The sequence below is a fragment of the Sinocyclocheilus rhinocerous genome, unplaced genomic scaffold (assembly GCF_001515625.1).
Source record: "Sinocyclocheilus rhinocerous isolate Xijiao unplaced genomic scaffold, SAMN03320098_v1.1 scaffold1041, whole genome shotgun sequence".
In the NCBI taxonomy this organism is placed as follows: domain Eukaryota; kingdom Metazoa; phylum Chordata; class Actinopteri; order Cypriniformes; family Cyprinidae; genus Sinocyclocheilus; species Sinocyclocheilus rhinocerous.
In genome coordinates this window covers 8,634-25,106 of record NW_015637595.1, presented here as the reverse complement: position 1 = coordinate 25,106, position 16,473 = coordinate 8,634, and the positions used below count along the sequence as shown (strand labels likewise).

Below are 16,473 nucleotides of genomic sequence, written 5' to 3'. Positions count from 1 at the left end.
TTTTTTGTAGTTTTAGTTATTTTAGTTCTTCAACTTAAACTAAATGAAAATGAGAAAAGTTGAAAAAAAAATGAGAAAAATGAGAAAAATAAATACTTTCATTCATCAAGGATGCATTAAATTGATCAAAAGTGACAGTAAAGACATTTCTAATGTTGCAAAAGGTTTCTATTTCAAATAAATGCTGTTCTTTTGAACTTTCTATTCATCTGTGAATCCTGAAAAATTAAACGCATCACGGTTTCCGTGAAATATTGTGCAGCACAGCTGTTTTCAACATTGATAATAATCAGAAATGTTTCTAATAATCAGCATATTAGAATGATTTCTGAAGATCATGTCACACTGAAGTAATGATGCTGAAAATACAGCTTTGATCACAGGAATACTTATTTTACTGTATTTTTTATCAAATAAATGCAGCCTTGGTGAGCAGAAGAGACTTCAATCTTAGCCTGGAAGCAGTCAGTGATCTGGTCAGCACTCAGCAGACAGAAGTTTGTACCTTAGTGAAGGTCAGGCAGTCTTTGTCCTGGTCTTTGTCTTTGACCTCGAAGTCGTAGAGTGCTTTCCCCTGCGGCGGCGTCTGGGACAGCGGTCGGATGCACTGGATGTAGCTCACCGGAAGGAATCCGTGGCTGCCGTTTAGCTCGCCGTGGAACCAGTTCTCGTCCACCTTCCGCCGCAGGATGATGATATCACCTTTGCTGAACTTCAGGTCGCCCGCTTCTTTGCCCTCGTAGCTGTAAAGGGCTTTTCCACACGGCAGCTGAGGAACGTTCTGGAAGACGCAAAGACAAAGACAAGAGACTGCGGTCAGAAACTCCGTTTTTTTCACCCTTTGACAAACATAAGAAGTTTTTAGCACTAGTGCAAGGCTTTTATCGTTAACAAAAACCCATTAATTAAAATAATGTAAAATATTAAAAACTTCAGTTAGTTTCCAGGGCAAACATTTCTTATTTTTGTTAAGTTTTTAATGAAACTAGTTTATAACTGCCCATTTTTGTTAGGTATATAGCTAAAACTAAATAACAAAAAAAAAACTATATAGAAATATAAAAAACTATAAAAATGACAGAAACCCACAACAAAATGACAAACCATAAAATATAAAAAAGAAATGTAAAAAAAGACAAAAAAATCTTAATTCAAAATATAAACAAAAACTATAATAGTATATCAATTATACAAACTACAACAAAGACTACACAGAGATATTATTAAAAAATGATAATGACAAAAACACAACAAAATGACTAAAACTTTAAAATATAAAATCAATTAAAAAATATAAAATACAAAAATATCTAACAATATAAATATAATATAAATATAAAAATATAAAAGTTCAAAATATAAACAGAAATGATAATAGTATTTCACATCTAAAAACTAAAACAACAAACACTACACATAAAAATAAAATTAATAATAATGACAAAAAATACACAAGAAAATGACTAAAACTTTATAATATATAATATAATATAGATAACATATCATATAAAAATTAGTGCTGTCAAACGATTAATCGCATTCAAAATAAAAGTTTTTGTTTACATAATATATGCATATAATTTATGCATAATAATAATACAGCGTATATTTACATGTATTTACGTGAATATATTTATATTCATATAAATTATATCCTATATAAATATATTTAACACATAAACGTAACATTTTTTCTTAAATATATACATGCATGTGTGTGTATTTATATATGCATAATAAATATACACAGTACACACACATATATTATGTAAACAAAAACTTTTATTTTGGATGTGATTAATCGCGATTAATCGTTTGACAGCACTAATAAAAATATATAAAATATAAACATTATACATGTATATATGTGTCAAACCTCACAGATCACAGATTTCTACCATCATCTGTACTGTCGACTCAAACACAGACTCTTGAAACAGTTTTAAATGATTAATAAATCAAAAACAAACACTAAACCCCTGAAAGTCTCTCTGATAGTCCTGATTATGAGCCATTAACCTGGTAAAATCACTGTAAAACCTGACTTGAGTGGCTTATTGCTTTAATGCAATAATGAATAATGTAGACTGTAAATACATGAGTCAAACACTAACAAACCAAACTTGTTCCAAAAGGTTTTGAATGAATCGCTTGAATGAATGACAGTCCCTTGATTTGTTCTTTCATTAATCAGCTTTTTAAACAAAACAGTTCAGTGAATGTTTCAATGAATCACTCATAAAACCAGCCACTTGATTCGTTTCTGAATAAATCATCAGGTTTGAATGTATCGTTTGAACGAATGATTCAATGATTCAATCGTAAAAACAATCATTTGATTCATTCTTTAATGCATCAGCGTTTTCTACTAATCAGTTCACTGAACAATACAATGATTCAATCATAAAAACAATTGCTTTTTTAATTTCAGAATAAATTGTCAATTTTAAATGAATCATTTGAATGAATGATTCAATGACTCATTCATTAAACCAGTCACTTGATTCGTTCTTTAATGAATCAGCATTTTAAACGCTAAGTTCAGTGAATGATTCAATGACTCACTCAAAAAAGAGTCACTTGATTTATTTCTGAATAAATAATTGGGTTTGAACGAATCACAGGGCTTGTCAGTATATACACTGAACAAAATTATAAACGCAACACTTTTGTTTTTGCCCATTTTTCATGAGCTGAACTCAAAGATCTAAGACTTTTTCTATGTACACAAAAGGCCTATTTCTCTCAAATATCCGCCGATCCAGAGCATCCCAAACATCTCATGAAAAATGGGGGCAAAAACAAAAGTGTTGCGTTTATAATTTTGTTCAATGTATATATACTGTATATTATATATATAATATACTATATATATATATATATATATATATATATATATCATTTCATTGTTCATGTTTTCATGTTTTAATGACTGACTGAACCTGTAAAGAACAATTACAGTCCTCTAAATTACTCATGTTTAATGAATTCACATACTGAGCCACTTCTATGTAATTATGAGCTCTTGATTTAAGAATATGAAGCCGTGTGCTAATCAGTTTGATATTTAGATGAAATATGATTCATGTTCAGGCAGGCAGGTAGTTGTGCAAACAAGTGATTATGACGCTGAAGAAACTGTTCAAACACAACGATGATTGTATTTTAGATTCTATTCTAGTGATGGTTTGGTCCTCTGGTCAGGAACTAGTTAGTAGTCAGATGAGTGGAATACAATGGAGACATCATGTCAGAATATTAAACATTAATAACGAGGAGAAAATGAATGTGTAATCAAACGGAAATAGGTCATCTGTTTAAAGTGACAAATGACTCCGTTAATATAGAAGTGATTTAAATGTTCAGGTCAGAAGAAAAACAAACTGGCATGAGACGATCTTCATACAAAACATGCTTTATCTTCACTAGTACAGTCATTTATAACTCATATATGGGACTAATTCAATAATGAGACCGTAAACTGGGTTTTAATGGATGGATTAACTTTTTTATTCTATTACGAATAATATTAGTTTAATAAGCGATAGTCACCGCTGAAAACAAAGACACAATTACACGTGAATTAAAGCTCTGAATGAACATCAAGCGACTCTCGACTGCGACGTGAGACCATGTTCAGTGAGTTTTTAATGAAATCTGACTCTCTGAGGGCTTTTCTTTCCTCGAGTGGCCCGGAACGCCACATCCAGACGGGATTAACCAGACACCAGCTTCCCAAAGAAATGAAGACAGCTTATTCCATTCAACACAATCAGTTTACAGGCTTATTTGAGCTCCGCAGCATCACTGCAAGCGTTTTAACAGTGACGCAGCTTCATGACCGTGATTTACTGTGACTTAAACCACAGATCACTGCGGATGAGCTTTAATGCATTATTATATGTCAGAGAAACTCCTCATTAATCAGAGACTCTGATGTACTGTTTATATGCCCTGGACTGACAGGGGTTCAATTCCCAGGCAATGCATGAGAACATATAATAACTTTAATGCAACGTAAGGCGCTTTGGATAAAACTGAACACAATGCAACTTTAAAAGTCAAAAATTTATAAATTGACACTCAAATTACTGTCTTGTCAAATCAAACCATAAAGTGCATCAAAAAGTGTTTATTCATTCATTATTTAACAGCATATAAGCAATAGCAATTACACTACTGGTCAAAAGTTTTTTTTGCAGCTTAACATTAATAAAAAGAAATTTAACTAAGACTTTTATTAAGCAAGGACGCATTAAATTGATCAAAAGTGGCAGTAAAGACATGTATAATGTTCCAAAAGATTTCGAATTAAAATAAATGCTGTTCTTTTGAACTTTCTATTCATCTGTGAATCCTGAAATCACGGTTTCCACAAAAATATTGTGCAGCACAAGTGTTTTCAACATTGATAATAATCAGAAATGTTTCTTGAGCAGCAAATCAGCATATTATACTGATTTCTGAAGATCATGTGACTCTGAAGACTGGAGTAATGATGCTGAAAATACAGCTGAGCATCACAGAAATACATTACAGTTTAACAGATATTCACATAGAAAACAGCTGTTTTACATTCGAATAATATTTCACAATTTTTACCGTATTTTTAATCAAATAAATGCAGCCTCGGTGAGCAGAAGATACTTCTTTCAGAAACATTAAAACAACGTAATTGATCCAAACTTTTGATTGGCAGTAATGAATATAAATTTCTATTTTGTAAATGCATGTTATAGATCTTATTGTAAACATATTCATCAGTGCAAATGTTTTAATTGTTTGTAGTGTCTACTCAGAATTTCAAAACTAGATCTTGTAATGGTGTATTACTCAAACTCCGCCCCTGCAGCTCACACTTATTTGCATACACCTATGAGAGCCACACCCACATTCTCAACATCCAATCAACTAACTGATGCACAGAGCCAAACGCCGCCTACATATTTTCTTTTCAATAACCAGTTACACTCAGATAAACATCACAATCTGTCACTGCTTCAGTTTTATGATGACTGCACGTCTGTCTCCGTCTGCCAATTCTGTACAATTTACAGTAAAAAAACAGCAGCTGTGGTTGCCAGAATTTTACCGTAAAAAATACGGTAGCAACATTTTAGGTTTTACGGTTTTAACTTAAATTTACATTTAAATACCGTAATTTTTAGGTTTTACGGTTTTAACTTAAATTTACAGTTAAATACCGTAATTTCATTAACTGATATAATGTTAATATACCAACCTATTGAAGTATTGAAATCTGTTTTGTACCTTTGTAATACACTGATAACCACCAAATGCAGGTGGTGATGAGAGTCACATGATGAACCAAAGCCCATCACAAGCAGCTTTTAAATAATAACATATATAGAAGGTGCACAAACACTAAACACCATCATGGTAACCCACGTGAAACTGAAATAATGCAATACACATTAATTTAACAACATTAGGTGTAACACACAACCCTAATATACAAAACTGATAAGAAAAAAATTAAGAAACATAGTTATTTCAACAAAAAAACATCAAATTTGAAATGTAATCAGTGTCCTGACACACACATATAGCACACGCAACGGCTCTGAGAACAGATCCGTGTGTTTGGATGAGCGTCTGACGTGGGCGACTGCGTGTGTGTGTGTGTGTGTGTGTGATCAGATGAAGAGAATCCTACAGAGATGCATGAATTGAGCGTTGGAGTCATTCGCTGCAGCTCTATTTCTCTCTGTTGGACTCGTGCCGGAAAACAACCTACACTACACTACACTACAAACTCAAACACACACACACACACACACACACACACACGTTCAATGATCCAAAACACCATACCAACACACATAAAGCCTCCATAACTCTCCTCACACATGCTGTATTAACAAGTGCATCGCAATAAATCTGCAAAAAGGCCTGAAATGAAGCCATAAAGCCGTGATCTGTGAGTGATCGTCAATACACCTGCATTGACTGACAACCAGATTCACTTAAATCATGAGTGTGAATGTGAACAGAACTGGGCAAAACACACAGGAAACTCAACTGGAATTTGAACTGAAATTGACAGCAAGGGGAATTTACTGAATTGAAAGTCTAAATAAATAAATAAACAAATAAATAAAATCTGCCACTCTGAATTAACAAAATAAAAATAAAAATAAAACAAAAAATAATAATAAATAAATAGATAAATAAATAAATAAATAAATAAATAAATAAATAAAAACGAATGATTTATTATTATATAAAACATAAAAAATATATTTATAAATAAAAACGAATGATTTATTATTATATAAAACATAAAAAATATATTTATTATTAAATAAAAAATTATAAAAAATTTAAAGTAAATACAAATTTATATAGGTGGCATTTCAATAATCTATCTTCTGTCAAATCATCTATTAAAATTGAAGGCAATTTGAAACAAATTACACTCATCTAAATTTCTTTGAATTGAAATTCATTTTAGTTCTACTTCCTTACATTTAAAATTTAAGTTTGTAGAAAATTAAATAAAAATATAATATGTAAAAATAAAATGAAACGAAAAAATATATAAAAAAAAACACAAATAATAAAGTGATATATATCTTATAATATAAAAAATATAATATGAGAAATACAGTAAAATTGCAATTCTGTCCTGTTTGCACTTAAAAAGCAGTTCAGTTGTGAATGACGCTCTTCTGTTTCTAGGCATTCTGTGCTCTGTATTGTGATGCATTAAGATCAAATAACCACTAAACTTTGATTGTGGCTCTAAACTAAAATACACCAGTAGTAAAGCTGTGCGGCTCGTCAGTGTCTACAGGCCGATGGAAGAAAATTAATGACAAATGTCTTTGAAACAAAAAAGCATGTTGAATTGCACTAACTGAAAAAATAATGCATTGAATGAACAGTGCTTGCATTTTAATGCCTTGTATTTTCAGGGCTTGCGTTTTTAGGTCCTGAATTTTAATATAGTTGTTTATTTAAGCTGTGAATATTTCAATTCAAAATATTTCACACACATTTTCATAATTAAAAATTCAACACGGACTAAAGGCCACAGGAAGTGAAGGAGAGACTGACGCTTACATCAGCCTTTAACAACAACACAGCAATAACAACAATATCAGGTGCATACAAGGACATACGGAAATAATGCTGCAGTGATGCTTCACTCTATAGTTTAGAGTTTAATGCAAAGATGATAAAAACAAAAAATGGATTAAAATATACATCTAACATAAAATATTAAATATGCATGGAAATTATAATGGAATAAACTCACATAAATGTAATAAATATAAACAAGAAAAAAATAATCTAATTAAAAAAAATAATACAAATCAAAAATAAAATACAAAAATACAATAACAAAATCAAATCTACTATAAATCTAATATAAAATAATATAATTATATAATGTAATTATAATTTAAATGTAAAATTAAATATAATAAAACAAATTATACGATATACAAAAACAAAAATATATATATATAAATGTATAATATTAATAAAATATGAAAATACTAAAATAAAATAAAATAAAAATAAGTGCAATTTATGAAACCAACATATTTTTTTTTTATCTCAAAACAACATAAATATTACTCCGAAAAGTTTTCAAAATTACTTGTATAAACCTTTACTTTTAGATGAAAAAAGTGATCAGTTTTTCATGCTGCAGTGGTTCATCAATAGGCACACATATTCATGTTCATCAACAAAGGTCAAAATGACCCAAACACAAAATTTTTTTTTTAAATGGTTATATCTCTTAAACATAACTGTCAAAAAATCTGGAAAAAAAAGATATGTATTTTCAGTGTCTTAAAGCATTTGCAAAGTTTTAGTCCCTTACTAAAAACAATGCATTTTTTATAATTTTATATGCATCTAACTCGAATGCTTTATGAAGGTAAAATCCTGCAGAAACAAACTGTAAACAACAGTCAATCAGTTCCAGTGTTTAAATGAATGAGTAATAAAACACGACCAGCATGAAATAAAGCATCTGCGTGTCTGATTTACAGCATTCTGACAGCAGGACTGTATTTAGTTTGAGTATTTCATCATAACATCCATCACAAAGGTCTGGAGCTGAAGAACACGTGAACAGACGCTGATCATCATCATCACACACGAGATATAGTGAAAACACGAGCGCTGCATAATAAAACACTGACAATGACTAAATCACAGCACATAATCACCGCTCTGATTCTAAAACTGCAGGAAAAACACACAACAGGTGCATTTAGACTGAGGAAGCACATACACACTCACACACACACACACACACACACACTCTCTCACACACACACACACACACACACGTCATCATCACACGGTCACATGATCATGACTGCATCAGCCCAACATCTTGTCCTCATGTTAAACACACTGCAGCTCACAGCTGGAAAACATCAGCGCTCTGGAACGTTGTGCTGGCTCTCAGAACAACATCTGGACGAGACAAAATCGAGAAACACAGCCTCAGAATTCACACTTTATCTGTGCTGGACTTCATCAAATATATGAAAAACCATGTGTCCAATCAGATATTTACCAAACAAATAAAATCTCTCTCTCTCTCTCTCTCTCACACACACACACACACACACACACACACACAATAAATAACAAATAAAATCAAATGTAAATTTAATATAAAAATATGATACATGAAAATTACAATAAAAATTATATAAATGTAAAAATAATAAAGTAATCCAAAATATGAAACATAATAAAAATCTAAAATAAAATATACAAAAATAATAAATAAAATAAAATATGAGAATTATAAGATATAAATGAAAATAATGGAAAATAATAAATGCAATATAAAATATAAAAAAAATAAAAAAATATACAATAAATAAAAATCAAATCAAATACAAATTAATATAAAAATAAAATTCTACCATTTATTTGTAATTTAAAATATACAATTAATAATGCATTAAATTTAAATAAATATATAAAAATCTAAAATATAAGTGTGTAATATTAAAAACAAAATATAAAAACTAAAATAAGTGCCATCTAAAATATAAAAAATAAGATAAAATACACAATATAGAAAAATAGGCTCAAATCACAATCACGAGTCAATCAAACTGATCTGCTGCATTTCTTTATTTATGTTACAATAAAGCATTGATATTCAGTGTAAAACAGTCAAATGTAAAACCAGATATTAACAAACTGTGCAAATCAGCTGTCAGAAATACAACATGCAGTTTACACACGTGAATGACATGAGCTTTATTACTCTACAGGTACATCAAAACTATGGAAGGCCAAATGGTTCAAAAACACATAAATTTTAACACGTAAAATACGTGTATTTAACGCATATTATACATGTATTTCACATGTTAAATGCATGTTAAAATCAGCGCACAAACAATACGTATTTACCGTGTGAAATATACGTATAATACGCCTTAAATGCATCTGGCCTTCCATACAAAACTGCAAAAGCAGCGATGGACACAAAGCAGAGACTCATCTGCAGTGCGAGAGGTTCAGAGCGTCATCGCGTTCGTTCGTGTTTCACGCGGCGCATCTCAACGCAGCTCAACAGACGCTCGCGTCGTTAATACTGAGCAGATCTCAGCGGTGTTCGTGTGGATTTATGGCGCCCTGTGGACGCACATTCTTCATTAAACGCTCATTCTTCTTCTGTGACGCTGTGTGACCGAGTCTGAGGAGCGCCAGCACGATATTTACTGCCGCTGTGCCACAGAAACATGCACTAAAAACATCATCGATGATGACAAGCATGAGCCCCAGAGCCGCGGCAGCAGAGCGCAATCATCAGGCGCGCTACAAACACACACCACTGTAATGAGATGAGAACAAACAGCAGCTGAGGGAGCGTTAGATCACACCGAGCGGACCTCGATCTCGGCCTCCTTTATCCTCTCTGAGAAGAGTTTGGCCAGTAATTACAGTGGTGGCCAAAATGATTACAACACTAGTATTTCCAGCAGCTAAAAATGGTTAAAAGTCAGTTATTTCTATTTTTTGCTGTAGTGTGTCAGTAGGAAATATCAGTTTACATTTCCAAACATTCATTTTGCCATTAATTGTAATAATGCAGTGAGATATATGTTAGTGCTGCACACAGAGATGTGATCTGATCATCATCAGTCTGTCTGGAGTCACATGAAGAAACAGAACAAACTGAGACAGACTCAATCCAGAAGAACTGATGCTTCAAGAAACCTCCTGCAAAGCTCCTGAGAAACTCTGCTCAAGTGCACCGATGGCTAAAGCTCACAGTATAAGTCATTATAATGCTTTTGTTAATAAAAGTTCTATGATTAATATATTGGCTAAGTGAGTTTGACGTTGTATTTTGTTGTTGCATAAAATGGATTCAAGCAGCTGACACCGAATTGCCACGTATTTGAAAGTGAAAGTAAAATGCGCACGGTGCTATTTAAAAGCAAAGAAAAAGAGAAAAAACTCAAACGTCGATTCTCATACCCAGCGTTACGATATTTGCCGATACGATTACGTATTTTCGATACGATTCAATTCAGGAGTATACCGATTCATCGATATTATGATACATGTTCAGACAGCACCGCAGTAGCGCAGCGAGATCTCTTTCACACTTTAAAGAACAAAAACACACAAAACCATGTCAAAATGGCCATTTTTGGTGGGTGACCTCATAAACAGTCTTAAATGAGTTTTAAAAAGCCTAAATGAGCGTTAACAGTTGAAATTTGTGTCACATCCACGTCATGTGCGTCAGGTTTTAAAGAGACAGCACTTCATTTTCATTTCATTTCCATTGATAGAAATCACAGAAAAAAAGAAAAAGAGAAATCCCTCACTTCTCTGTTCGCTGATTAACTTTTGTAGCTTGAATAAAGATAAACCTATATTCAATTTAAAGTTTATATATATAAAAATGTATAGGTTACGTATAGTTTATTTTAAGTTCACTTAAATTAAAAGTTATATTTTTCAAAGCCTATTAAATGTTAAAAAATAAATAATGGCTGTCAAATATACTGTAATGTTGAATGGCTATAATTAATGGCTAAAATTGAGGGGGAAATGCATTTAACAGAGACTTCAGTACCAGTATTGGTATCAGTGACAATGACCTTCATTAAAGCTTCTTAGTAAAAAGATGCTATTAAACACATATTTAAAATGGAATCTTTATGTTGTTTCTACATTAATTTGGAGATTTCATGTGACATTAAGGCAATATAAATATATTGTAACAATATGAAAAATGAAAATTACATATATATACAGTATATACTGTATACAGTATATATATTGTGTGTGTGTGTGTGTGTGTGTGTGTGTAGCTGTTGATTAAATAAATGCAATAATGCGGACACCGCATTAAGCTATGAAACTTACAGGATGTTTTAATGGTACAAAGACCTCATATATGTCAAAAGATAAAGGCAAATTTGATTTATCATATGATTGACAAAACAGTTCAAACTACTGATAGTTGCTCTAATCATTTTACTGCAGTAAAATGATCTTCATACTGCCAGATATTTTCAAGATGATGAATGAGAATTTCTGCTCAGCTGCATGTAGATCGGACGAGCTGCTCTAGATAAATGCAGGATCACCTTGACCTAAATAAAGCTCTGTCACAGAGTGAACAAACACATCTACTACCTACAGCTCAGATTCTACACATCCACATCAGCAGACTGAGATCTGCTGTGTTATTTGATCAAAATTACTGTAAAAATTGTGAAATATTATTGCAATTTAAAATAGTTTTGTAAATGTGAATATGAAGTAAAATGTAATTTATTACTGTGATCAAAGCTGAATTTAATCGTTATAATATGCTGGTTTGCTGCTCAAGAAACATTTTTTGTGGAAACAGTAATACACTAATTTGGGTAAGTATGATTAAAGAGTAAAAAATAATACTTTTATTCATCAAGGAAGCATTAAATGAATCAAAAGTGACAGTAAAGACATTAATAATGTTACAAATTTTAAATAAATGCTGTTCTTTTGCACTTTCTATTCATCTGTGAATCCTGAAAAATAAAATGCATCACAATTTCCTCAAAAATATTGTGCAGCACAGAAAGAATAAAATGTACAGACCCCAAACTTTTGAACGTTAGTGTATATTGTTAGAAAAGATTTCTATTTTAAATAAATGCTGTTCTTTTTAACTTTATATTCTTCTGTGAATCCTGAAAAATAAAATGCATCACAATTTCCTCAAAAATATTGAGCAGCACGACTGTTTTCAACATTGATAATAATAATAATGTTTCTTGAGCAGTAAATCAGCATATTAGAATGATTTCTGAAGATCATGTGACACTGAAGACTGGAGTAATGATGCTGAAAATACAGCTGCGCATCACAGAAATAAATTACAGTTTAACAGATATTCACATAGAAAACAGCTGCTTTACATTGTAATAATATTTCACAATTTTAACTTTATTTTTGATTTTGTAATTATTTCAAACTTTTTACCAGTAGTGTATATATTGATAATACATTTAAATGATAAACTATTATACAGTAAATATGCCTATATATGTCCACTTTGACATCTGACTGAATTTAAATAAGCTCATTCAGGTATTCTATGAATACAAAAACTCAAGTTTTTAAATCATGATTCCTGTTTCCATGGCAACAGCATCTCTTCTGGTTGGATTATGGGTTGTTTAGTTCTTCACCAGGAATTCAGCAACTAAACGATTCTCCACAAATGAAGTTGTGCCAGAAGCAGATATGAGCTTGTTTCAGATGCGAGTATCTGATGTTTAAGGAAACACAAGCGCGATGAACGTCCCTTCAGATGGATCATACAGCACCTGTTCATTAATGAGTGTCTGCTGTGGTTCTCCAGCCACAGCCTCGTGTTTAATTAACCAGACGTCAGTATATTTAGCCTGGAGCCTGTTAATTCAACACTTCATTACAACCTGTTGGCTTGTTTAATTGAGAGTCACTGGCTCTAATAGACTCAAAGAACATACGACAAGTGTTTCTTTTCTTGTTCACAGTGGATTAGCACTGAATGGGTCACTCATCTTCCTGATATCAGCGTCTGAAGAGACAATGAAGGCTGATACTGAACCAACAGGAGAGCTGGAGAGGATTAGTTCAATTAATTATGCATTTAATATTTAGTTAATTTACTCCCGCTTTTGTTGTTCCAAACTGGTTTGACTAAATATGTAAATAAGCATGTTTATATTAATTATGGAATAAGAAATTCTGAAATAAGGAAAGAGATAGCATATTTTAAAATAAATATAAACATATTTATCTAAAATATGCTACCTCTTTCTTCTTCCATAAATGTATCTGAATATATATATATATATATATTAGTGCTGTCAAACTATTAATCGCGATTAATCGCATCCAAAATAAAAGTTTTTGTTTACATAATATATGTGTGTGTGCTGTGTATATTTATTATGCATATATAAATACACACACATGCATGTATATATGTGTATATTTATTATGTATATATAAATACAAACACATGCATGTATATATTTAAGAAAAATATGTTACGTTTATATATTAATTATATTTATATATGCTTTAATTTATATGAATATAAATATATACATGTAAATATTTTCCAAATATATGCTGTATGTGTGTGTCTTTATATATAGTTTAACAACGTCGTTTGCACTGCGCTCTAGCGTTACTTGATCTTTTTATTTTGGTGCGTCAATCTGTTGAGTTACTTAGTATAGGAAATTATGATCCGCACTCACGAGAACAATCTTCTTTTTTCTTTTATTTTACATTCATTACTGATGGGAAAAGACACAAACGTTTCGGCTCAAAGCCTTCCTCAGTGTGTAAAGCAATTCAATCCCTCCACCCACTTTTCAAATCACTAATTATATTGACGTCAACATTAATTAGCCAATGTTCAATTACCACAATCATTAAATCATTTCCACTTAAACCCTGGACAATTTACATATATATATCCAACACAAACCGTCACATCCACTAGTACACCTCACAATATACCCGTGACTAAAACAATAGTTGTTTAGGATCACATATTTATCACCATTATACAAACTTATAGTTTATCCTATCAATCATCAATATCTACTCCACCAATTAACTTTAAATTGTATAACAATGGAAAATTCAATAATTAAGAACATCAGAAATACATCGTCATAAACTATCATTGGTTTTCACACTGTAAATACTCAATTTATTATATAAAATATTAAAAATGAATACGTTCAACCATAGTTCATTAAAGAAAGACAGAAAGATCTAATTCCTCATTCATACCATTTGGGTTCAGTGATTTAAGTTTATGAATCCAAAATGCTTCTCGTTTCAATAGTTCTTTATTTATATTACCTCCTCTACGTGACCCAAAAACTTCCTCCATTCCTATACATTCCAATTGCTTGATATCATGTCCCAATTCGTTAAAATGTCTCGCTACTGGAGAGGTTATGTCTTGTCGTCGTATACTAGATTTATGTTCATTAATTCGTAATTTCAACTGATGCAAAGATTTTCCTATATATATCTTTTGACAGGGACATTTTAATATATAGATCACATTACGAGTTGAACAGGTAATACAAGATGTGATTTTAAAACATTTCCGTGTTACTGGACATATAAACTCTTTACACTTGACCAAATTTTTGCAAGCGGCACAGTTTCTACACGGGAAACAGCCTTGTATATAAGCAGACTTTTTCCTCCTTACTACATCCGAGTTTACCATCATATCTGATAGATTTCGTGATCTTTTAAAAGTGAATGATGGACGATATTGAAATTTCTCATTTAGAGATTCATCAGATGATAATATGTACCAATATTTATGAATGATTGATTTTATTATATTACTATGCTCATTGTATGTCAAGGAACAATTTACTGAAAATGTTCTTTGTTTTTTAATGGGCTTATCTATTTTCAAAAGATCATGTCTATTCAATTTATTAACCTTATCTAATGCATTATTTAACCAGCTTTGTGGATACCCTTTAGAACGAAATCGTTGAAATAGCAATTTTACTTGTTCATCAAATTCATGTGTTGTACTACAATTACGTTTTAATCTATGCAATTGACTAATCGGTAAACTATGTTTTAAAGGAGCTGGATGATAACTGTCAACGGATAATATTGTGTTTTTATCAGTTGATTTTCGAAATACCATTGTATGTAATGACTCATTGATCTTGGTTACTTTCACATCTAAAAAATTTATCGTATCACAACTTTTTTCCATTGTAAATTTGATTGATGGAATTTTCGAATTAATGAAAGATACAAATAATTCTAATTCCTGTTCAGAACCTGACCAAATCATAAAACAGTCATCTATATATCGCATCCAAACCTTAATATTTGGCTGAAATGGATTGTTATTATAGACATGATCTTGTTCAAATTTACCCATAAATAAATTCGCATAATTTGGTGCTATTGGAGTGCCCATTGCTGTACCTTGTACTTGCAAATAGAAATCTCGCTCAAATAAAAAATAGTTCTTGAATGTTGTAAATGTTGTAAGGTCCACTATATATTGTGATGGTACTCTGCTGTCATCATCTTTACAGTAAACATCCAAGCCATCCAAGCCTACTTCATGAGGTATATTAGTGTAAAGTGAAGTGACATCAAGTGTTACAAGCCAATCCGTCATACTTATGCAAGGAATTTGATTCAATTTATTCAAAAAATCAGTGGTGTCTTTTAAATAGGATGGCAGTTTTTTCACTATCGGTTGAATCAAAGAATCAAGAAATTTAGATAAGGTTTCTGTCAATGACCCATTCCCTGAGACAATTGGTCGCATTGGAGGATCTTCTAACGATTTATGAATTTTAGGTAAAGTGTATAACACCGGAATCCTAGGATATTCATTTTTTAAATATTTTAATTCTTGTTCATTAATCCATTTCCTGTCTAATCCTATTTGTAAAACTTGGTCAATTTGTTTTTTATAGGACTCAGTCGGGTTAAATACAAGTTTCTTATAAAATGTCTCATCATGTAACATCCCTTTTATTTTCTCAACGTATGTATTAGTATTCATAACCACTATCCCTCCACCTTTATCTGCTCGTTGAATAGTCAATGTCGGATCATTTATTAATGCTGATAAAGCTTCTCTTTGCACTCTTGTTAAATTCCTTTTCTTGTACAATTCATCACTAGGTTCTTGTAATAATTTTTCCACATCATTTTCTACAAGTCTACAGAAAGTGTTCACTGAATGATTATGAACTACTGGTGTGAAAGTACTTTTCGGTTTAAATTGTTGTACATAGGGAGTTACATTCACATTCGAATTAAAAAAAAAATTCTAAATTTCACATTTCTAAAAAACTTTAAAATGTCTTTATATATATATACATAATAAATATACACAGCACACACACATACATTATGTGTGTGTATATATATATATATATA

The 16,473-nt window shown here is 31.3% G+C and overlaps 1 protein-coding gene across 1 annotated transcript in view; it reads right to left on the bottom strand.

The window, feature by feature from the left end:
• LOC107749232 (SH3 domain-containing RING finger protein 3-like) overlaps positions 1-16,473 on the bottom strand; it is a 62,953-nt gene that overhangs the window by 41,910 nt on the left and 4,570 nt on the right. The window contains exon 2 of the mRNA XM_016564326.1: positions 506-781. Coding sequence (XP_016419812.1) covers positions 506-781 — 276 coding nt within the window. The remainder of the gene's footprint in view (positions 1-505; positions 782-16,473) is intronic.